The following is a 24241-nucleotide window of genomic DNA, read 5'->3' on the forward strand; positions in this document are numbered from 1 at the left end:
TCCGGACTACCTCAAAAAAAATTTTCAAGACGTGGCTCTTGAGTCCCCGCCTACTCGTCGTTCTGGCCCCGTCCTGGGTCCTAACTCCGCCCCTTTCACAGGCCATCTGGGTCCCTAAGGTTGAAAGTTTTACCCCCAGCAGGGATCTCCCGCCTGCAAAAGGAACGCACGTTCCATATTTTTTTGTTTCGGGGGGGAGGGGGTACCCTAAGAACGAGTACTAGCAATCCCTATTTCCGGCCGGAACGGCGGTGGGATCGCTGATGAGAGCGATGCTGTGAGATGTGGACCCTCCGGGCCGCCGTCCGTTGCACGCTCCCGCTTGTCCGTGTGGCCTGCAGTTTCCATAGGAGGCTTGCGCCAGCCCCTCAGACTTGCCGAGTCCGTGTGTTATCCACCTTCGGCGGCCAGAACCCGGACAAGGGCAGGCTGAGGCCTGGGTCTTGGGGAGAAGCGACCGCCGGGAGAGGCAGGAAGGAGGAAGAGGAGGAACAGGATGAAGCAGAAGAGGAGGAGGATGAAGAGCTGCTCCTGGAGAGGGAGCCTTTGTTGCCCCAAGGGGCCCAGCGTGTGTTTTTGCTTCACCCGGATGTCAAATGGGGAGCTAAGAAACAGACAATGACCCGAGGTAAATGACAGGCCTGGAGGTGGGGTTCGGGACTAGGAGGCGGGGCCTAGAAAGAGGGGAAGGCCGGCTCTCGTGGGCAGGGCTAGATGTGACGGGGAGGGGCTCGGGTGGAGTCCCGGTTCTATCTCTACCCTTTGATCCTGTCCTGGTAGTCAATTATTTTGGAATCGTTATGACCAAATAACGTTACTCATTCTCGGGCCCACATAAAATTTCCTGAAATATTAAAGCTTCAGAGGAAAAGTTCTGTCTTTAAGAAAAGAAAAAAATTTTATAAATGAGCACAAGTGTAGAGAAACTGATCCCTGTTTGCCTTCAAGATATATTAAAAAAAAAAAAAGCCTACCACGTGCCCGACCTTGTGCTAAATTCTGAGAACACAAAGGCAAAAAAAAAAAAAAAAAAAAAAAAAGACAATCCCACCCTCGGGATTTACCGTCTAATGTGAGATCACCTATAAATGGAAGTTGAAAAAGATTAAAAGTAGGACGTGGATCTTAAATTGGCCCCCCATAATCTTCGTCCTACCTTCCTTGATAGCCATATTATTCCCATTAGTTTATTTCAATTCAGTAAACACATTAAACGCCAACTACGTGTCAGGCACTGTGCTATGTAATTAGTACAGTTCTCCCCACTGGAGTACTAGCTATTCCCCAAATTCCGAATTCTATTTACTTTCTCAACCTGCTGCCCCATTGACCTTAAAGGTTCTCTCCCTTCTAGAATCCCTGATGCCTACCTTTAATTATTTGTTAATGTTTTCTCTCGCCTTCAAAATAGCCACATTTATTCACATTATATGTGGTTGAATTGGGGAGGAGGGATATAAAGAAGTTTCCAAGACAATATCTAGACTGACATAAAGAAAAATTTACCAAATACTATTCCAAAGTGGAATGAACTTTCCCAGGAAATAATGGATTCCACTCTCCCTATTTCAAACAAAACTGAATGTTAAGAGTATTGTCAAAGGGATTCTTGTTCAGGCTCGTATGTTGGATTTCATTGCTTATGGGGGACTTCCAGTTCTTGAAACTATAATTGTGACTTTCATTTTATCTTTATATTTTCAGTTACTTGCACATAGTAAGTGATCAACAAATGTTTATTGATTTGAGTCACAATGAATCAAAATGAAAATTTAATTTTATGAATTGCTATAGCCAGAATTTTTTTCACATGTTTGTTTGTCTAGGCCTGTCCTCAGTCTTTCTAATTTGATAGGACTTCCTAGAATTTTGGTTTCACTGGCATATCCCTCAACAAAAAGAAAACCACTTCAATGTCATGATAGGTCATCATAATAGGGCATCTGTAGAATAGACTGAAGAGAGTGTTTGTAAAAGGGAAGTTAGGAGAAGGGGATGTGCTTAAGAGAAAAGATAACGAATGAGTTCTGGTTTGAACTTGTTGAGTTGTCTGTGGGGCATTCAGGTAATGATATCCAGACTAAATAGAGAAGACCCTTAACAGAGCTCTAGGGGGCGCGCGCGCATACACACACACACACACACACACACACACACACACACACACACACACACACTCTCTCTCTCTCTCTCTCTCTCTCTCTCTCTCTCTCTCTCTCTCTGTCTCTCTGTCTCTCTCTCTCTCTCTCTCTCTCTCTCTCTCTCTCTCTCTCTCTCTCTCTCTTTCTGGATTGAAACATGAATGATGGTCCTAAATTGAGGAGTGAAACAGGTCAGAGAAGAATTAAGAGAAAACCTTGTCCTTAGGAAGAGAGTATCCAGGAGGATGCATTATTCAACAGTGTCAAATGCTACAGAAAAGTCAAGAAAGATGAGAACAGAGAAAAAAAAAATGGAACAAAATGGTAACCGAGCCCTAAACAGAAATAAGGAAGTAGAGTATGGGTAGGTTTAGGGGAAATTTCTCTAGCTGTCCTCCATCCTTGAAAAACTCTCCTCCTTTGTGCCTACTGACTCCCCTGGCTTCCTTTAATTCCCCACTAAAATCCCATCTTTTACAGGATATTTTCCCAACCCCTCTTAATTCCAATGCCTCTCTTAATTATTTTCTGTTTTTCATCCATAGCATTTTCATACATTTGCTTATTGTTTCTCCCATGAAATTGTGAGCTTGAGGCAGGGATTGTCTTTTGCCTTTTTTATATCCTTTAGCTTTTGCATAGTACCTTATATATAGTAGGCTCTTAATAAATGTTTATTGATTGACTGACATGGAATTTGAGATGGCAAATATGGAGCCTTTTTCTGAAAGAAAATATTGATGAGAATGCCTTACTCTTCCCTTACTTTATGAACTAAGATAGTTCAATTTATCGGGGCCTTGATTTCTCCACAAAGCTGAACTTCAGGTGGCTGAAGCAAAAGCTCTAGTGCATACTCTGATGAACTGGTCAGTGGAAGAGACAATGATCCTGTCAACAAAAACCCCAGACAAGAAGCTGGTATTTGGCAAAGGGAATTTTAAGCTTCTGACAGGTGAGTAGGAAGCATCAACATTGGATTGTGTAGTGCTGTGATTCCAATCTCTACTTTTGGGTCTCCTTCAACACTGGTTATGAAAAGTCAAACATAATTTCTTTATTATTATGTAATGCAAAAATTAAGATTTGTCTAGGTCGTAGGGAAACCAGCTTCAAAGAACTAGTATAAATGCATCGAAAGATAGAAGTGACATAGGAATGTAAAGCCCAGTTAGGTGATTAATCTTTTCCAGCATGTAGCCTAATATACCTTTAATCAATAACAGAAGCCTGAGGGTAGGTAGGTAGCACAGTAGACAGAATGCTAAACCTGAAATCAGGGCGCCTGGGTTCAAATCCACTACATCCTAGCTATGTGACTGGGCAAGTCACTTAATCCTGTTTGTCTATCCCTTTCCCTCAGAGTTGTTACTAAGATAGAAAGTAAGGGTTTAAAAAAAAAAGAAGCCTCAGAATTGTTACTCTATAAATTATTAGCAAAGATTCAATTCATGTCACTCAGATACGTGTTTATGATCTGTTATATTTTCAGTACTTTGAAGAAGTACATACAAAGTAGAATTTCAGCCAAAACTATATGAAGTTTTACCTCTTTAGTCATAGCTTTTCAATAGAATATCAATTGGGAAATCAAAACTTTTCCACCCATCAGCTAGCTTACCATAACAAATTCAAAATCTAAGTCACTCCATCCCACCCTTGGCTCTTCTTAGCAATGCTCTACTTCTGGCCTCAGGAAAGTCGATATAAATTCCTTTATTTAACCTTACTTGACATGCTCCCCATCCCCCTACTCTCCTCAACCCCCTCCCCCCATCTAGAATATTTCTCTCCCAAATACAAGTTCACTTTGTCTATAAAACTTTCCTAGCCGATTGTCCTGTGGTAGAAAGGGCACTGGCTTTGAAATCAGAAGATATGTGTTTGAGATGCCACTCTGCAACATAATAGCTATGTGATCTCAGGCAAGTCAGTTAACCTATCCAAAAATGCCTCCCCCTAAAAACACAATATACTTGTAATGCTCACAAGATTGTTGTGAGATTCAGATGTCATAATATATGTAAAGCACAAATAAATGCTAATTGTGACTATTTCATTACCTTATCTTATTTCTATTTAGCCACTATGGCAGTTTGTTGACTTTATGACCTATATAGTAAGAAAATGTTTCCAAAGGGCTAGAATGAGATCTTCTCTATAATACACTCTTACCCCACAGTGCAAGTTCTGAAATTTAATTTGATTTTCTCTTTTCTTTAGAAAAAATTAGAGGATCACCACAAATAACTTCCGTCTTCCTGAATGTAGAAAGACTGAATCCATTGACAAAGGTATGATAATTTTTTGTTCACTTAGATGCCTTGCAGTAAAACATGGAATAAATTTAAAACTTAATAAAAAGATGTGAAGATAAAAAAAATATCCTTTTAAAAGATCTAGCCCAAAGTGCTATTCTTAAATATCAGCCATATAACTCTGTCAGCTCTTTGAATCAAGAAGGTAGCACTTCTTTAGTATAATTATAAGAAGGAAAGAGAGAGAAAGGCAAGGAAAGAGTTTGCAAGAGGAAAGCTAGCCAAATGCCAGGAACCAAATGATTCTGGATTCTGGAACTCAGCTTCCTGTCTGAAGAGCTGACTGGAGGTCTTGGCTTCCTGTCCCCTAAAGAGACTTACTTCTGTTTGTTCCTGCTTGAAGAAAACCTACTTTGAAGTAAACCCAAACTGTTTCTGTCTGCTGAAAAGTGTTCCTGTCTACTAAGAAGATCTGTGACCAGCTAGCCTGAACTAATCAGATACAGTGGTGGTGAAGGCCTGAGCCCAACTCTGGCCTGGCCCAGCTAGGTTGGACTCAACCATCATGAGTTCATTCCTGAATATATTTTGAGACCTATTTCATCCTATAAACCAGTGGTTCCCAAACTTTTTTGGCCTACCACCTCCTTTCCAGAAAAAAAATTATTATTTTTTTTATTTTAATAGCAATTAATAGGAAAAAGAAATGCACCTGTGGCCATCACCGCCTTCCGGGATCACTTCAGCACCCACCAGGGGACGGTAGCCCCCACTTTGGGAATCACTGTGATAAAGCAATCAGGGAGGATTAAGCAGTGTCAGGTGTAACTAGTTAGGTTTGGGGAATACAGTCAGTGACGTCAGGGCTTAGGGAACATCAAGATAATAGAAGAAACTCCCTTTTGGGGAAACAACTGGGAAAAAAATCTTTGTAACAAAAAACTCAGACAAAGGTCTAATTACTCAAATATACAAGGAGCTAAATTAATTGTACAAAAAATCAAGCCATTCTCCAATAGATAAATGGGCAAGAGACATGAATAGGCAATTTTCAGATAAAGAAATCAAAAGTATCAATAAGCACATGAGAAAGTGTTCTAAATCTCTAATAATTAGAGAAATGCAATCAAAACAACTCTGAGGTCTCACCTCACACCTAGCAGATTGGCTAAAATGAAAGAAGGGGAGAGTAATGAATGCTGGAGGGGATGTGGCAAAATTGGGACACTAATGCATTGCTGGTGGAGTTGTGAACTGATCCAACCATTCTGGATGGCAATTTGGAACTATGCCCAAAGACTGCCTGCCCTTTGATCCAGCCATACCATTGTTGTGAGGAAGATTATTATTTAGTTGTTATGTAGGAGACTTAGCAGGAAGGGCTGGAGAATTCCACATGGAATGGGGAAGCAGGAAGTGGCTGGCACTCTCTGAGAAGGACTCCATGGTGGCTGGGACAAGTAGTAACTGATTCCCTGGGAGACCTCAGAGCTAGTAGAGTTGCACCCCGATTCCCTGGGATCCTGGAGTGTGGTGAAGATTGGAAGCAGAGGACATCTATTGTACACAAAAACACTGAGCAGGGAGTGATCTGCGATCTGGTGGACAGCTTGCAAACTCCTCTCCCTACTGGGCTGCTTTGGACCATCAGTTATGGAGGAGTTGGTTCCTGGCATCCTGAAACATCCCTGGACTCTACTGTGAGGATTCCCACTCCAGTCCTGTTATTCTCTGGGCCCTGCCTGGCTTAGGTCTTAGATTAGTGTAGATAAATCCTTCCTTTGACCCTGTGGTTTGCCCTTAGCTTGTTAGTGTAGAATCCCTTATTCCCTTCCTTTATTATTCCTTCCCTCAATTAAACTGTTATAAACTTTGCCTTTACTTGCTGGCTTCCATAGGCTTAGTCTTGATACTGCAGAGTGGCAGTTGGGCCCAATTGCCACCTCAGTAGTATTCACCTCCTTGGCAGTATAACCTGGTCTCCTTACCTTGTTTTGGTCCTGTCATCTGTCATTCCTATCTTTCTCACCCCAGTGTGAACCCACAAATAATAATAGTTAACATCCCTGCTAACCCTCCATTACAGTACCCCAGAGAGATCATAGATAAGAAGACATGTACAAAAATATTCATAGCCGCACTTTTTGTGGAGGCAAAAAAACTGGAAAATGAGGGTATGTCCTTCAATTGGGGAATGGCTGAACAAACTGTGGTATATGCTGGTGATGGAATATTATTGTGCTCAAAGGAATAATAAACTGGAGGAATTCCATGTGAACTGGAAAGACCTCCAGGAATTGATGAAGAGTGAAAGGAGCAGAGCCAGAAGAACATTGTACACAGAGACTGATATACTATGGTAAAATCGAATGTAATGGACTTCTGTACTAGCAGCAATGCAGTGACACAGGACAATTCTGAGGGATTTATGGAAAAGAACGCTACCCACATTCAGAGGAAGAACTGCAGGAGTGGAAACAAAGAAGAAAAACAACTGCTTGAACACATAGGTTGATGCAGACACAATTTGGGATGTAGACTCTTAATGGCCACCCTAGTGCAATTATCAATAATATGGAAATAGGTCTTGATTGATGACACATGAAGAAACCAGTGGAAATGCACATCAGCTATGGGAGGATTGGAGGAGAGAGAGCAAGAACATGAATCATGTAACCATGGAAAATTTTTTTCTAAAAAAGAAACTCCCTTTTGGGAGTTGTAGAAGGAGGGAGGCTAGTGAGAATCCCTTAGAGCTAGAGAACCCCTATTCCTTAATCCTCCCTTCATACTTCTTTGTTGTTCAAGAATAAATCCCTGTTCCTGTTTTTACCAACTTGTCTTGGAGATTTAAAACATACTGGTCCCAGTGAAGGAGGCTCTCAGCCTTACTTCACTAAGGGATACTAAGGAATCAAATAAACCTCAGTATCTCAACATTACCAAAAACATCATCATTATTAGGGTCAATTATTACAATATATATGGGGAACAAAATGTCTAATTTCTGCTTCTAAGTTGATAATCTTAACTTTCATTTAATTATCATTACCTATTGATCCATGGGTTTTGGGAATCTTAAATAATAACTCTTTCTGTGGCTCTTTTCCCCATCTAGGTTCAATAAGAATTTAGTAGATATTTTTGGCTATATAATCTATATCCTGACACCTGTCACTTGTTTTCATGTACTTTTTTTTTTCCAAAGAAAGAACTTAAAGCTGCCTGGGGAATAGAGGTTTTCGATCGATTCACAATTGTTCTTCATATTTTTCGCTGCAATGCTAAGACTAAGGAAGCTAAACTTCAAATTGCTCTAGCTGAAATTCCGCTTCTCAGGTACTTTTTTTTTTTTTAAAACCCTTACCTTCCATCTTGGAATCAATACTGTATTGGTTCCAAGGCAGAAGAGTGGTAAGGGCTAGGCAATGGGGGTTATGTGACTTGCCCAGGGTCACACAGTTAGGAAGTGTCTGAGATCAGATTTGAACCTAGGACCTCTTGTCCCTAAGTCTGGCTCAATCCACTGAGCTACCCAGCTACCCCCTTCTCAGGTACTTCTGCACAATCCACCCTGTAAGCAAACTTTTCTCTTCTCATCTCTAACATCTCCCCTGAGCAAAACCAAGTAAAAATGCATGCACCATCTTTTTAGAAATTAGAATGTACTTCCTGAGAGAGCCTCTTGTTCTTTGCTTTCAAATTTTGTTAGTTTCACTACCAAGATTATTTCCAAAAATAAATTCATTGTATTCTCTCTAAAAATCATATTAAAAATATCAGGCATCCAAACCGATACCTTATTTTGAGAATGATCACCTTGGTTTTCAAAAGCTATACCAGCACTCTGAGGGATTTATGGTAAAGATGCTACCCACATTCAGAGGAAGGACTGCAGGAGAGGAAACATATAAGATAAACAATTGCTTGAATGCATGGGTTGAGGCGGACATGATTGGGGATGTGGACTCGAAACTACCACACCAATGCAACTACCAACAATATGGAAATAGACCCTGAACAAGAACACATGTTACAACCAGTGGAAATGTGCGTTGGCCATGGGTGGGGGGAGAGCGGGGGGGTGAAGGGGAAAGTAGGAGCATAAAATATGTAAACAGGTTAAAAATGAATATTAATAAATGTTTAATAATTTGAAAAAAAAAAAAAAGCTATACCAGCAGAGTACAAGTTCTGTTGGGCACTAGCTACCAAGGTAGAAAGCCTTCAAGTATTAGCCTAGTGATTGACCATATATTTACATCTGAGGAATAACATAGGTTCAGAGAGGTTTATCCCCAGTTTTTTTAACAGGGTACTGAATTTTTCAGCTGCTGCAATTCATTAAGACTATCTGTTAAAGCATAGTTTTAAACCTGCATTAGTGTTAGACAGACCCATACCAACAAAATGACAAATCCTTGAGGAAGTATTAAAGAAAGTCAATAGCAAATATCCAGCTGGGTGTGACATCTTAACATACGGTTAGTTTTGTTTTGTTTTGTTTTGTTTTTTGCTGACAAAAATTTGCTATATATCCTATAATTGAAAATGCCATACTAAGCTTTTTTAAGCCACTCAGATATTCTGGTGGATCTGAGATAAGATCTATTTGGACATTCCTTCCATCTTGTACAAATCTTTTCCAAGTCTTCCTATAAGTTTACAAAAGGGGAATCCACCCTATGTTGGAGGTTTTCCTCACTGTTTCCTGACATAACAAAGACATCAAAGGATCTCTTAAGCAATCTATCTGCTATTCCTTTCCCTCACCGTGTGACCATCTTTCTTCTTGTATCATATATTTCCCTGATGACATCTCTAACTCCTGTTCTTCAATATTTCTTATTCATTATTTGAGATAGCCTACTCAAAATCAGCACACACCTACTACCCTCCATGTGAAATTCATTTTCAGTTCTTCAGAGACTGTTGTATACTATGTCTCGTAGCCATAACCTTGGAGCTTTATTCTGAGTTCCCCTGGACCATGGACCATTTCTGTTCTAGGGCCACACTGTACAACTTCTTGGCCTTTCTATCAGCCCTGCAACTCTACTGAACTTTTATAGTGTGAGCTCCTTGAGAGTAGAGGCTTTCTTAAACTTTTTTAAGCTTCAACTGATGAATCATCAAAGAAGATTATTATCTCTATTGTTACATCTTTCAAATAATCTTGAATGATTTTGATGTAGGAATGAAAGCCCATCATGTGAGAGGAGAGCCTTTAACTCAAATTCTGACATGGTTCTTCTCTGTGTATACTTGGCTACTGTTCTCCTCTTTGTTCTATTGAGTGCCATTTTTTCTTTCTCTTTAAGCATATGTGATACAGCATTAGAGTCCAAGTGTGATTTTTGCTATCCTTAATAGTGAAAATAGTTAAGTATTTTTTTAAAAAATCATTGTAGATCTTTTCTATTTTTCTTCTGTTTGTAGTCCTTTAGTACTTTCATTATTAAATGCCTTCAAGATGTCTGCTTGATTGGGTCTCTCCCTGAGCTTTCTTTAACCTACTGTTAACCACCACTGCTTCCCTCTCTCTGTACTACTACATGAGACAGTTTTGTTCATAATACTTCTTTATGAGGATTTACAAAAAATTGTATATCCTAAATTGAGAGTATTTTTGGCACATTCCATTAGGCAAGTAAATCAAGTATTTGATAAGTACTTTTTAGGCACTTTTGGCCTCTATTATGGCAGCTGATTTATGTTTTTAATTGCTATATAAAATTAAGTAGTATCAGTGTCATTTCTACTGTACACTAGCCATCTCATTATCAATAACTTGTTTAGGTAGGTCAGGATTTAGTTATTTTAACTATATATCATCAGTTTTTCTCTACTAACTCTGATCTTGACTCTAACAAGTTGATAATCTGACTGTTCACAAGCAGATTAAGAGATGACTTTGTCATCAATAACAAGTAATTTCTTATCTGTTAATTTTTTGTGATGTTACTCAGTACTCACTATCTGTAGGCCAACAATTTTTTTCTCTATAAGGTTTCTTACTAATATAAAGGCATGAGTCATCTGTGTAATCTGTGAGTCTTTGTTCTCATTCCTTATTCATGAGCCATGCTTTTTGATCTGTTTCTCACTTTTTCTGATTTCCATTTTTGCATTAGTCACAGAGTATTGAAGTTTATGTTGATTTAATTTGAAGCATTTTATCAGGATCCTTATAGAATTTCTATACCTTTTTATCCTCCTCTGTTATCTAAGTTGGCACCTAAGCTGAAATTTTTTTCATGATAGGCTTTTTGAAGATATCATGAATGCTGTATTATGACCAAGTGTTCAAAAAAATTGCGGGGGCAGCTGGATAGCTCAGTGGATTAAGAGTCAGGCCTAGAGACGGGAGGTCCTAGGTTCAAATTTGACCTCAGACACGTCCCAGCTGTGTGACCCTGGGCAAGTCACTTGACCCCCATTGCCTTTTCAAAAAAAAAAAAAAAATTATACTTCTTTTGCCTTTGAGTATGTGATAAAATTAATTTGGCCAAATCCTTTCATTGCCTTCCAAGTAGTACCTACAAATCATGCTTCCATTTAACTTCAGCTTCCTTCTAGTTCCATATGTAGTAATTAGTAATTCTCAAAGATAAATAAAGACACCAGCATAGTTTGCTCTAAATAATGTTTGTTGATTATTAGTTATTTTTATATGTATAGATCCATTTAAGCTACTTGATTTACTTCCATTTTTTGTCACTTTCACATTTAGATTTTTGTTCTACCTTTGACTATAATTTTTATGCTTGGCATTATTATAAAGTTTGTAGTTCTGTGATCTGTAAGCATAATTGCATAGTATCATAAAGCAATTTCATTCCTATTTCAATACCAGGTCAAATTTGAAAAATGAGGTTGCTCGATTAGATCAGCAAGGCGGTGGCTCTCGTTATATCATGGGATCAGGTAAAACACAATGCTATAGTCTATATGTGGGTACAAATAAAGCCAATAATAAAGATGTTTAAAGTCAATATACAAGTAAATGTATTGGGAATATACCTGACATAACATTGTGGGTTTAGGACACATTTAAAATTGAAAAGAAAAATTCAGAATCATACCATCTTTTCCTTCCACATCATTCATTAGCTAGCATAGTAAAATCTTGTCAAATTAGTGCAGAAAGGTACTAGAAGCTACATTTAAAAAAAAAACAATTAATAATGAGCCATTGATTACTATCAATATCAGTGTTGGAAAGGGGATATATTGATTCTTTTATTTTTTTTTAAATCCTTTAGAATCAATAATGTGTATTGGTTCTAAGGCAGAAGAGTGGTAAGAGTTAGGTAATGAGGGGTAAATGACTTGCCCAGGATCCCACAGCTAGGAAGTATCTGAGACCAGATTTGAACCCATATCTGGGCCTGGCTCCCAAAATACTAAGCCACCTAGCTGCCCCCTGTTGATTCTTATAAAGACCATTAATAAAAACTTTTTTTTCCATTTTGTCCTATTTTACTAACATAAAAACAAAAAAACTTGGGGTTTTAGGAGAAACATTCATGCAAATACAGCAACGTGTCTTAAAAGAAAAAGAAATAAAAATTAAGAAGGCACTAGAGAAGCTCAAGAAAAGAAGACATCTTCTTAGAAGTCAACGTAAAAAGCGAGAGCTTCCCATTATTTCTGTAATGGGATACACAAATTGTGGTAAGAAAAAAGTCTCAATGCATAATTTTTTATTTGTCTTTAGGGTGCTTTTTAAAATGCTATCTTAGAAAAGTTTTAGGATATTCTATATAGAAACATTAGAAGACTGAATAATATTTACTGAGAGCCAGCACATATTTTGCTATATAGAATAATCTCAAAATAAATTTCTCTGTGGGAATTTCTATTCTTTATGGACCAAATTAACAGCCATCAAATTTTGTTTTTTTGTTATTTGTTGACCACTATCTGCCTAGCATTTTAAGTCACTTCTGGATATCTTTCCTTTTTATGAATATTTCTGATTTGAAGTCCTGGGATTCTTACAGATATTTAAGTAGAAAATTTTCTAGAAAGACAAAAGCATTTCATATCTTGAATTAATAGGATTTTGTAGTCCCTTAATTATACTGGTCTTAACATTTATGTAACACATCTTTAATTAATGTACCACATGTAGCAAATGAAGAGTAATGTTTAAAACTAGATTTCTATTTTTTTTTTTAAAGCATAGTTAAGTGTGCTCTAAAGTTGGGGCCAGATGCTTGATTATTTGTATTAAAATGAAAGACAAAGAACAATTATCATGGGATTACAGATTTAGAGCTAGTGTGCAACCCACCTAAACTTGTAAATGAGGAGATTGAAATGCAGAGCTTAAACAAATTGCCTGTGGTACCACAGCCTGTATGTGTCTGTGACAGAACCTAATGCAGGTCTTTCTAACTCCAATTTAGCCTGTGCTTATATTTTCAGGGCCTAAACCTGTGTCTCAGAAAAGTGGCATGAATCCCTCAAGGGCATAAAATGCCCATTTATTCTCTCCTTACTTATCTGTGGTATCACCTCCAATAACTCATTTTTGTTCTGTCATTGTCAGCATAAAAGTCATTCTTTTTTAAAAAACAGAGTTGAATTGCTCTGCCTTTTCTCTGATGGACTACTTTTTTTTCCAATTTAGCTTTTTTTTTTTAAAAGAGCAACAACTTTTTATCTTCCTTAACTTCATGTCCTTAACTTCCTTCACCAGCTTCAGTTCATTCTGAGAGTCGGCATTCCCACTACACACTTTTATTACTTTTTTTTTTGCCTGACTGTACTTCCATATTCTAAACATTTTAAACAGTTTGATTTTGCTTACTTCAACAAATAAATATCAAGTATTTAACCTTTGTCAATAACTTCTCTCCATCTATGGGCCAACAATTAAACCAGTAGTTTAAAGGTAATTGAATATTATTCAAAGTATCTGAAGTCAAGGAGCTCTGAAGATCCAGCCATGGAGCCTTTTGTGGTCATTCCCCACCTTTCTCCTCTTAACAGGCCACCATATCTTCATTTCATTTGCCACCCACAAAGCATTTCCCCAGCTATATAAAAAGGTCAATGTCTTTTCACTTAATCATTATCTTTTAAGGTAAAGTGCTCCTTTAGGGTTTGAATGGTTCTTTATTGTTGTATCAATTTATTAGCTTGGGGGAGAGGGAAGCAGTTCCTTAGTTCCTACTCAGGGCCTTATGCAGAGATATACAATGCTGTAATTTTTTTTTTATTCTTACAAAAATATTTCAGTATATTAGAAAAATAAAAGTGCAGAGCCAGAAGGAATGTTAGAAATTATGAAGTATAAGCCTCTCATTTTACTGAAGTGGAAACTAGGACCTAGGGAAGGGCTATGATTTGCCCAAGATTATACATCTAAGAGTAGGGATTATCTTTAATAGTTTCATGGAATAGAGGCAGCAAAGAGTAGTAAATAGAGATCCAAGTCAGAAAGACCTGAGTTCAAGTTCTACCTCTGTCACCCACTGGCTGTGGGTCACTAAGCAAGTCATTAACCTCTTAGGGCTTCCTGTGATGTTCTAGGGTTGTAAATTGTACAATAGTTGCTAAGTTGCATTGATAGAGGCAATTTGCTCACTAGGAATTCCATACACCAATGAAATCACAGGTCTGGACTAGAATAAAGGAAAAGATAATTACTTAGTTTCCTAAAAGGATATGTAATCTCATTGATTCAAGAATTCCCTCAAAAGATGCAGGTCACAAACCATCCATACCTTACTGCCCTGTGTAACTTTTGTCCATGTCCTCCTATAAATTGACATGGTAAAGGACTTCTTCAAGTTTTCCTGACATTTTAGGGGTACCGGTTGACTAATCTTTCTCTCTGTCATCCCTCATTCTTCACGTGACCAGCCTATCTTCTCTCTGTCATGCAGTTCCTTGTTGATGTTTTTTACTCCTATTCTTCAGACTTCATTAGATATATGTTTTATCCAGCTCGTATCCAAAATATATGCTTTTCCATTTCCCTCCATGTGGTACTCATTTTAAATTCTAGCAACACAGAATATTTCTATTTAAAAATAAGCCCTTCCTTTTATGGGAAGATTAACATCAATAAAAGAGTTTTGCTATTTCTTTAATCCAATATGCTCTTCTCCTGTTCAACTCTGGACTCACCTTATTGTCCGTCTGGAGTATCTATCCCAGATACACAAAATTATAAACATAGTTTATAAAATTATCATTTTAGCTTAAGGATTAAAATTTTTGATTAAGTGTTAAAATGTTTGATTTTGACTTATCTTTTAGGAAAAACCACTTTAATCAAAGCTCTGACTGGAGAGGCAGCAATTCAACCTCGTGATCAACTATTTGCCACTTTGGATATTACAGCCCATTCTGGATCTTTGCCCTCCCGTATGAATGTGGTTTATGTAGACACCATTGGATTCCTCTCCCAACTTCCTCATGATCTCATTGAGTCCTTTTCAACTACACTGGAAGATGTAGCTTATTCAGTAGGTTAATACTGTAAAAGCTGCCAAACAATGAAGGATTGTGTTTTTTTCTTTTTAAAAAAAAGGTTATTTTGGGGCAGCTGGGTAGCTCAGTGGATTGAGAGTTAGGCCTAGAGACGGGAGGTCCTAGGTTCAAATCCAGCCTCAGACACTTCCCAGCTGTGTGACCCTGGGCAAGTCTCTTGACTCCCATTGCCCACCCTTACCACTTTTCCAACAAGGAGTCAATACACAGAAGTTAAGGGTTTAAAAAAAAAGAGGTTATTTTTTGAAGCATTTATCTCTCTAACAACTATGTCGTGTATTTGGATGAACTGCTTAAGCTAGAGTCAAGAAGACTTGAGTTCAAGTCCATCTTCAGATACTTACTGTATAACCCTAGACAAGTCATTTAGTCTCTTGTTTGCCTTAGTTTCCTCATATGTAAAATAGGGGCTATAATATATCTTTTCTAGCAGGGTTGTTGTAAGGATCAAATGGGATAATAATTATAAAGAGCTGAGACCAGTGCCTGGCATATATAGTAGGTCCTTTTGACTTTAAATGAATGCCAGGAATAGCACATCAAATTGTCAATAATAAAGGATTCTAAATGTTATATTTTTAAAGTTTTATGAATAAATAACTTTTAAAATCACCACAAAGTTGGTTGGCCAAAAACATCAAAGAAAAATAAGGGTAAAATTTTATCTCAAACCCTTGTTGTTTAATAAGATTAATGATTTAATAAGCACAAAGTATTTTTGTTCTATTTGCTTTTACAAGTCTATCTGAGGGGCAGCTGGATAGCTCAGTGGATTGAGAGTCAGGCCTAGAGACGGGAAGTCCTAGGTTCAAATCTGGCCTCAGACACTTCCCAGCTATGACCCCCATTGCCTACCCTTACCACTCTTCTGCCTTGGAACCAATACACAGTATTGACTCCAAGATGGAAGGTATTACTCAGAAAGCCAACTCTTAAAAAGATTAAAAAAGGAGAGGAAAAAACAATTCAGTAAACAATCATCACAGAAGCTTGTCAAATAACATAAGATATTATATACTCATAATCCCCTTTCTCTTCATTAAAGGAAGGGAAATTGTGGCTTCGTTTTACATGTTACTTTTTTCATTCAGGCTTGCCTGAGGGAATATGAAATGAGCCATATGACCTCTTTCATGGCTATTCAGAGTGCACTCTAATCACTGTGACTTTTTGAGACAGGGCGGATCCTTTATTAATAGAGAAATATGTTACCAAATACCTATTTCATTGGGCCTATTGACTCATTTCAGAAATCATCCTCATTATGTGACCATACTATACATATGTATTTTGTAGGATGTAATAATCCATGTGAGAGACATCAGCCACCCTGAGACTGACCTCCAGAAAGCAAGTGTTTTGTCTGTTCTGAAGAATCTGCATTTGCCAAACCAGTTACTGGGTTCAATTCTAGAAGTTCACAACAAGGTGGATTTAGTGGAACGGTAAGAAGAAAAACAGAATATTTTAAACTTTTTTTCACACCCTTCTCTTCTCACTTAAATTTTCCTTTGCAAACTATTTTCTTTTATTCATGAAACTTTCTCATCTGCAGTTCTTCTATGCAGGGGATTTTCTCTAACTTACATGAAAAGAAACCTCTTATAACCCAAGTACTGTATTGTATTTACAATAGCTTTTCCATTGATTAGTTCATTTATTTCAATTGTGTAGATTAGAAAAGATTCCTGACTCCTGAGGTATTCAAGAATTTTTGTTTAAACTCTTACCTTCTGTCTTAGAATCAATAGTGCGTATTGGTTCCAAGGCAGAATGGTGGTAAAGGCCATGGGTGGGGAGGGCGAGGGGTGAAGGGGAAAAGTAGGAGCATGAATCATGTAACCATGTTAACTTTTCTAAAAAATGAATATTAATGAATGTTAAAAAAAAGATTATTAAAAAAAAGACTAAAAAAAAAAAGAATGGTGGTAAAGGCTGGGCAATAAGGGGGTGAGTGATTTGCCTAGGCTCACACAACTAGGAAGTATCTGAGGTTAGATTTGAATCCAGGACCTCCTATCTCTAGGCCTGGCTCTCAATCCACTAAGCCACATAAATGCCCCTAGATATTAAAGAAATACAGGTCTTTAGAATTCCAGCTGGCAAGAATGGTGTAGAAGCTTGGCACCGATCATTTCAGGTACCTGGCCTTACCCTTAGTCGCACTCCATTCACATGTATTGTTTATTAGTTAACTAATCTAACTTAGTAGCTTCTTTATACAGCTTTAACAATACTTGCCCATCTTCCTCTCTGTTGTGCAGATATGAACCTTCAGAGCCAAACGCTATAACCATTTCTGCTCTTCTTGGACATGGATTAGAGAAACTAAAAGCAGAAATAGAAAATGCAGTTTTGAAAGCAACTGGAAAAAAGCTTCTCACTCTTAAAATTAAACTGGAAGGCGCTCAGCTAAGGTAAATAGAGAGGTAACCAGTGTTGACTGAAAGAATGATAAGTAATTGCTACAGTGAGTCATCAGTGGATTGACTTCAAAACATAAACTTCTGAAGAAAAACATTGATTAATAAAATTTAAGGTAAATGACTACTTAAAAGGCTTCATATTCAGATTTTGCTTTTCCTGAGGGAAAAGGAAGGGTTCTTGGGTCTCTGAAACTACTTTAGTTTTGGTATCTGAAAGATGAATTCTTGAAGAAATCTGGTATAAATGCCATAACTAAAGCAGCATCTTGAAACTCTGCAGAACAATCAGCATCTGGACTAGGGAAGTAAAGTTAATATCTAGAATGGGAAATATTAAGGCAATAGAAGTTTGCAATGAAGAGCTGGCTGGAAGTGTGATTGGATAAAGGGTAAATGATCCAGACATAGTTTAGGCCCAAACTTAAGCAGAGGGATGCAACATGGAAATGACAGGGTGGAATTCTTGCAAGATACAGGGTCAAGCCTCACCCAGAATTCCAGGGACCCCCTGTATCTTGCAAGAATTCCACCCTGCCATTTCCATGTTGCAGGGAGGAACAAAGTTATCCATTTACATAGAAGTTTAATAAGAGATCATTTAGAAAATCAAGACTTAAGACTTCATAACATCAGCTAATTATCATATTCAAGATGAACCTTAACATTAGCCTAGGAGGTAAAAGGTTGCCAGTCAGGTGCAGAGCCAGAAAGTGGATTGGACAGATCCAAAAATAGCCTTTCATGATTCATTTTCTTCTCAGAAAGAGGTCTCCGATGAGAGTGTTTGCACGTGGCTCTGTTCTCTTGAACACTTTTTATCAGTAACTTGGATAAAGGAAAAGATGTCATGCTTCTTACCCTTATAGATGTTACAAAACTTGGAGGGAAAACTAATATACAGGAAAAGAAAGTCAGTTCAAAAAAATCTTGACAGGCCAGAACTTTGGGCTGAATCTAGTCAGATGAATATTATGGGGGATAAATGTGAAGTCTTATATTTGAGTTCAGAAAGCCAATTTCATAAGCACAAGATAGGACAGGCATAGCTAGATAAAAAAGATATAGAGGTTTTGGAAGATTGGAAGCCCAATGTGAATCAAGAGTTTGTTATAGGGGCAGCTAGGTAGCACAGTAAATAGAGAGCCAGGCCTGGAGATAGAAGGTCTGGGGTTCAAACCTGGCCTCAGACACTGCCTAGCCATATATGGCCCTGAGGAAATCACTTAACCCCAACTGTCCAGTGATTACTACTCTTCTGCCTTAGAAAAGATATTTAGTTTGGAAATAGGTTTTGAACAATGGTACATGTATAATCCAGTGGAACTGTTAGCCAGCTCCAAGAAGGAAGGGAAAGAACATGAATCATATAACCATGGGAAAGTATTCTAAATTAATTAATTTTTTAAAAAGAATAAACATTTAGTATTTATTCAGGCAGTGAAATTAGGCCCTTCTCTGAAGAATTGGCAGCACAGGCAATCTCCATGGCAAGGGCACAAGCTTTATTGAGAGAAAAAGGAAGTTGGTGAAATGGCACTGGTAATGGAAAACGGCTTGGCAAGGGGATTTCAAGAGTGCTTTATTTTTATCTCTATTGGTTGTCAGGGAAGGAGCTGATTATTTGAGTGGTTAAAATTGATGTCATTTTACCCATGGTTCACTTTGTTTCCCCACTGGGGTAGGGACCCAGAAAACCACAGTGCAAATGGAATGCTAATAATATGTTAAACACCTTGGGGCAACTTTTGGTCAAATTTTACTCTTTTTGCAAAGGCTCTAAGGAAGGCAGTGATTATAGAAACTGAGCAGTGTTTAAACCTAGTCCTGTGTGACTGGGAAACTGAACCACCTGTACTGACTGTTCAGTCCCCCAACCAAGGACTTAGGTTCTATCTAAAGGTTGATGTGAGGAGTTTTCTCATAACTGTAAATCTAAGAAACCTGTCTTATCTGAAAAGTGGCCCCATGCTAGATATTGTTTCTATGTTCCTTTGATTATTTATAGCTATTTGGCAGGGGTTGTGTGGCACCTCTTTTCATGGCAACCCACATCAATACTGATTCTAAGACAGATGGTAATGGTTTTGTTTTTTTTTTAATGAGTATTTTATAGAAGCCAATTAAATCATTCAACAAGCATTTATTTAGTGCCTACTAGGTATCAGGCACTGTTAGGGATATCACAGAGTTGGAGAATGGGGTGCTAGGGTAATTGATGGGCATGCCTTTTATAGGAATGGTAGTGCTATTTTTATTATTGTTCGCAGAACAAGGAGGTTCCCATAAAGAGGCACAGCAAAAAGATAGCTATGTAATGTAGCATGGGCAGGTCTGAAACCTGCCAGATATAATGAACCCTGACCAAGAGAAGAGGCCCCCAGGGTGGCAGCAGCAACATATCCACCAATGAATGTGCCGTAAACCTAGAAAAGCAGACTGATAACAGATTTAAAAGACAAAACAAGGCATTTAATCTAGAAGTAATAGGAAGTCATTGAAACGTCTTAGCAAGAGAGTGACATGGTCAGACTTGTGTTTAGGAATAGCAATTTTTTGGCTTTGAAGGGGGGGTGGACTGACAAGGAAAAAGGCTGGAACAGGGGGACTAATTAAGACGATCCTCTTGAAAAAGGCTGTTTGATGCAGCTGGAAAGTTGATGAATCAGAGTGGAGACCACATGGGTGAAAAGAAACAGTGAATGTTGTAAAAGTAGAATTGATGAGATATAGTAACTAATTGGGTATGAGGGAAATAATAATAACAATAATAGCAGCTAACATCTATAAAGCACTTACCACATGCCAGATACTGTGCTAGGTGCTTTACAATTATCTCGTTTATTCCTCACAGTAACTTGGGAAGTAGATTCTATTATGATTTCCCTTTCACATTTAAGTAATGTAAACAGAGATGATTTACATGGGTTCACACAGCTAGTTAAGTGTCTAAGATTACATTTGAACTCATGTCTTCCTGACTTCAGACCTTGCACAACCCAGCTGCTTCTAGAAAATCAAAAATGATTCTGAAGTATTTCCTTCAAAAAACAAAAGGGAACTATGAAGAGGGGTGAATTTAGTGAGGAGCATACTAAGTTATCTTTTGAACATGTTTTAAGTTTAAGATGCCTATGGGATATCCAGAAGGAGCTATCACATTTGGAGTTGGTGATGCTCAGAGAGAGATGTGGGCTATAAATAATAGATTTGGGGGCAGGGGGTCATCTACTTAAGAGTTAAAATCTTAGGAGCTAATAATAAAATCACAGAGAAATAGGCCTAGGTAGGCATGGCTGGCAAAGGAAACTGAAAAGAACTGATAGATAAAAGGAGGAAAAAAAGTAGGGAGGGTCACTAAAACCCAGGTTGTATAGGCAAGTTTTAATAGGATATTGGCTGTGAAATGAAGGCAAATGTTGAAGACTGATACTTTGCAAGGATCATTGGTCAACTGAAGGGTTTTTTAATGCTAGCGGAAACTCAAGCATGTTTGTAGGCAATAGAGAAGAAGCCAATAGATAGGAAGCGATTGAATAGTAGAGTGGGGAAAGGAATGATTTGAGGGAACAGGTTGCCAAAGGATATTGGCAGGGTTAGGATCAAGAGCTTAAGTAGAATTAATCTTTGATCTTATCAAGAAGATCCAGTTTATCCTCTGACATGAGAGCAGAAGATGAGAGGATGGGGAGTGATGTCAAGAAGTTTTAAGATATATAATACCAAACTGAACAGGGAGCTTGTGGCAAATGGCCTCTTTTCTCAGTAAAGTAAGAAGTGAGGGAGGGAAGCTAGATGGCTCAGTGGAGTGAGAGCCAGGCCTACAGACCAGAGGTTCTTGGTTCAAATCTGGCCTCAGACTTGCTTTTTGACCCTGGGCAAGTCACTTCACTCCATTGCCTAGCCCTTAACACTCTTCTGCCTTGGAACCAATACCCAGTATTGATTCTAAGATGGAAAGGAAGGCTTTAAAAAAAAAAAAAAAAAGAGGTGCAGTATACTCCTGAGAGGGTGGTATCATCTGAGACACTTGAGAAAAAAAAGTTTAGAACAGTCAATCCAAAGAGTGTGAGAGAGTCAATTAAGAAAGAGAATAAAAGGAATGTCTTGCTATAGTGAGAATCTAATTGAGATTATATAGCATAAATTTGTAGTATACCTAAGTTTTTGTGACATTTTAGTTGTGTTACAGAGGAAATTCCTTTTCAAGTAGGATTTTGGCTAGCTGAACACTATCTTTTTCAGCTTTGAATGTCTGACTAATTTCTCATGCTCTTCAGCAATATGTTATTAAAAGTGGAAAAGGCAGGTAGTGAAGCCCCTGCTGGCTTTGATTTTGGCAAGGTATGAGGGACAGTAGAGCGAGAAAAGTTTATGGTTAAACTGGTTAACTATAGGATCATAATTGGGAAGAGATAAAAGTGAAGCTAAAGTAGGGCTAATGGTTTGGGGGGAAATCTGAGGAATGGAGGAATTGAAGGTCACAAGGAGAAATAGAAAAAGAAGGGTGTGGCCAGGCCTGGGAATTTCAGAGTTCTTGATCATGGGTGCAAAACATTTACTGGATGATGAAGAGATCAAAGATTTAGCTCTTCTGTTCTATGGTTGAGCTGGAGTGAAGAGTAGTTGAAGAACCATCAAAATGTCTCCTCTTCCCCCAAGGAAGAGAGGGAAAGCATTAGAGTAGAAACTGAAATATAAACTCCTTGAGAAAGGAAAGAAAACAGGCTGGAATCGAAAATCTTTATTCTGAGAAGAGATCCATTGACTTTACCAGACTGGAGTACATGATACAAAAAAGGTTAGGAATCCCTGATCTAGAGAGGATTCCTGCGATTGCTAAGTGACAGCTGCAGAGAGAGGATCAAGAAGCAGCAAGAGGCATGCCTACTCTTCTCTCTGTTCCAGGATGAAAAAGTGGATTTGAGAGAGGGTGTGTCCAGTACTGGATAGAGGGGTTAGGATGCTATGTCCTATAGGAGGATCCAGGTCACCATGAGTATCAGAAGGCAGAAGTAATGCCAGGGGGGAAAAGTCTAGGACACACAAAAGTTTAATAATAATAGAATAGGGTGGATAAAGAGCCAGACCTAGAGATGGGAGGTCCTGGGTTCAAATTTGACCTCAGACACTTCTAACTGTATGACCCTGGGCAAGTCACCTAACCTCCATTGCCTAGCCCTTACTACTCTTCTGCCTTAGAACCAATACACAGTATTGATTTAAGATGGAAGATAAAGGTTTAAAATAATAATAATAATAACAATAATAATAATAGAGCAGGGGCTTAGAGTGATACATATAGGTTATGTTGAAAGAGGTATAATGACCAGGTCTAGGAGGATGATAGTTGCACTGAACTGTGCCTTCATCAGACTGCAGATGCCATATTTATTCCATTTGGAGAACCACAGTTTAACTGAAGAAGGGTCCAAAAGAGGGAAGGCAAAGTGAAGCACCTTTTGTGCCTAATAAATATGATTTGAAAGAACTAAAAATGTTTAGCCTGGAAAAAAGCATACTTTGAAGAGAGAGAAGCTCGTGTTTAAATAAACAATTGAAAAGCTGTCATGTGGAAGGATTAGCTTTGTTGTACTCTGCCTCAGAGTTCAGAACTAGGAATGGGTAGAACTGTCAGAAACAAATTTAGACTTGATGGAAAAAACAACATCCTAACTTTTAAAGTTATCTAAGGGAATGACCACACACACACACACACACACACACACACACACACACACACATTTTCTCTCTCTCTCTCTCTCTCTCTCTCTCTCTCTCTCTCTCTCTCTCTCTCTCACCCCCCTCCCCTTTTTCCCTCCCCTCCCCTCTCCTCTCTCTCTTATCTCTTCAGTTTTGCCCAAGATTCACTGAAATTCATCCCTGGAGAGGGATGGGACTATGACATTAGTCCCTTCTGTATGAGAGGAAAAGGGCTTTTTTTCAAAGTAAAAGTTTTTAATGTGAAATGTAAGTAGATATGCTTCCAAAAAAGAGTAGATCATAACATCAAATGGATTAGTGATTTTAATAAAGTGTTATCTTTTACTTATAGCTGGCTGTATAAAGAAGCAACTGTACAGGAAGTTGATGTTATACCTGAGAATGGAACAGCCAATGTAAAAGTCATCATAAGTAATTCTGCTTATGGCAAGTACAGAAAACTCTTTCCGGCATAAAAATTCATTCATCATATTATGGAACAATTTAATGTTTTAAACCTTCTGAGCTAAAGGAATGCTGCCTAAATACCAAAATAGCTATCCCACTCTGCCTCACATTTAAGATATGTTTGCTGCTATGTAAAGTGACAATGATGGCAAGTTCACCTTAAAAATGGATGTCAGATTATGTTCATTCTGAGTTTCTCTATATAGATAAGTTACACTGAATGAATCACCTTTGTTTCCAGAAATTTGCTAGATCCTTGAGTGCTGCCTTGCTTTTTCATCTGTAAATAAATATTTATATTATTTTTTGAGCTTGTTAAATCTTGGGGATTTTTTTTGTTTGTTTGTTTTTGATGAGAGAGGAATTGTGGTAAAGAAAAGATAAAATTTGCCTCTCCAGTCATGCATATTGTTAAAATGACAAAAATTATACACCAATCAATCACTGAACCCATTCCCTCCCTCTCAATCCATTGCCTGTCAGGATTTTTTAAGTTAACACAATTTCACCCTTCAGAGGAAATGAAAAAAATATTTCTACCCATGCCTCCTCAAACACTCAGACAGATATAATAAATGTGAATTACTCTATCCTCAGCTAACCTATTGTATTTTATTTTTTTATTTATTTATTTTTAAACCCTTGTACTTCGGTGTATTGTCTCATAGGTGGAAGATTGGTAAGGGTGGGCAATGGGGGTCAAGTGACTTGCCCAGCCATTGTATTTTAAAAGAGAAAA

General features: G+C 38.0%; 1 protein-coding gene across 1 annotated transcript; it reads left to right on the plus strand.

The window, feature by feature from the left end:
• Positions 1 to 23816, plus strand: GTPBP6 (GTP binding protein 6 (putative)). The gene is made up of 10 exons (XM_044670402.1): positions 1 to 628; positions 2959 to 3096; positions 4365 to 4435; positions 7608 to 7738; positions 11256 to 11326; positions 11918 to 12076; positions 14675 to 14883; positions 16205 to 16353; positions 17173 to 17325; positions 23387 to 23816. The coding sequence occupies exons 1-10, from the start codon at positions 283 to 285 to the stop codon at positions 23508 to 23510; spliced, it is 1551 nt and encodes a 516-aa protein (XP_044526337.1). The 5' UTR covers positions 1 to 282; the 3' UTR covers positions 23511 to 23816.
• Positions 23817 to 24241: the final 425 nt, after the last annotated feature.

This window comes from Gracilinanus agilis, chromosome 3, assembly GCF_016433145.1.
Source record: "Gracilinanus agilis isolate LMUSP501 chromosome 3, AgileGrace, whole genome shotgun sequence".
NCBI classification, from domain to species: domain Eukaryota; kingdom Metazoa; phylum Chordata; class Mammalia; order Didelphimorphia; family Didelphidae; genus Gracilinanus; species Gracilinanus agilis.

Bases quoted from the DNA above. Each gene is read 5' to 3' on its own strand.
- GTPBP6 (XM_044670402.1), top strand. From the start codon at position 283: ATGTGGACCCTCCGGGCCGCCGTCCGTTGCACGCTCCCGCTTGTCCGT. The intron at 3,097-4,364 runs GTGAGTAGGAAG...TCTTTTCTTTAG, and splicing joins GAATTTTAAGCTTCTGACAG to AAAAAATTAGAGGATCACCA. The intron at 14,884-16,204 runs GTAGGTTAATAC...TGTATTTTGTAG, and splicing joins TGGAAGATGTAGCTTATTCA to GATGTAATAATCCATGTGAG.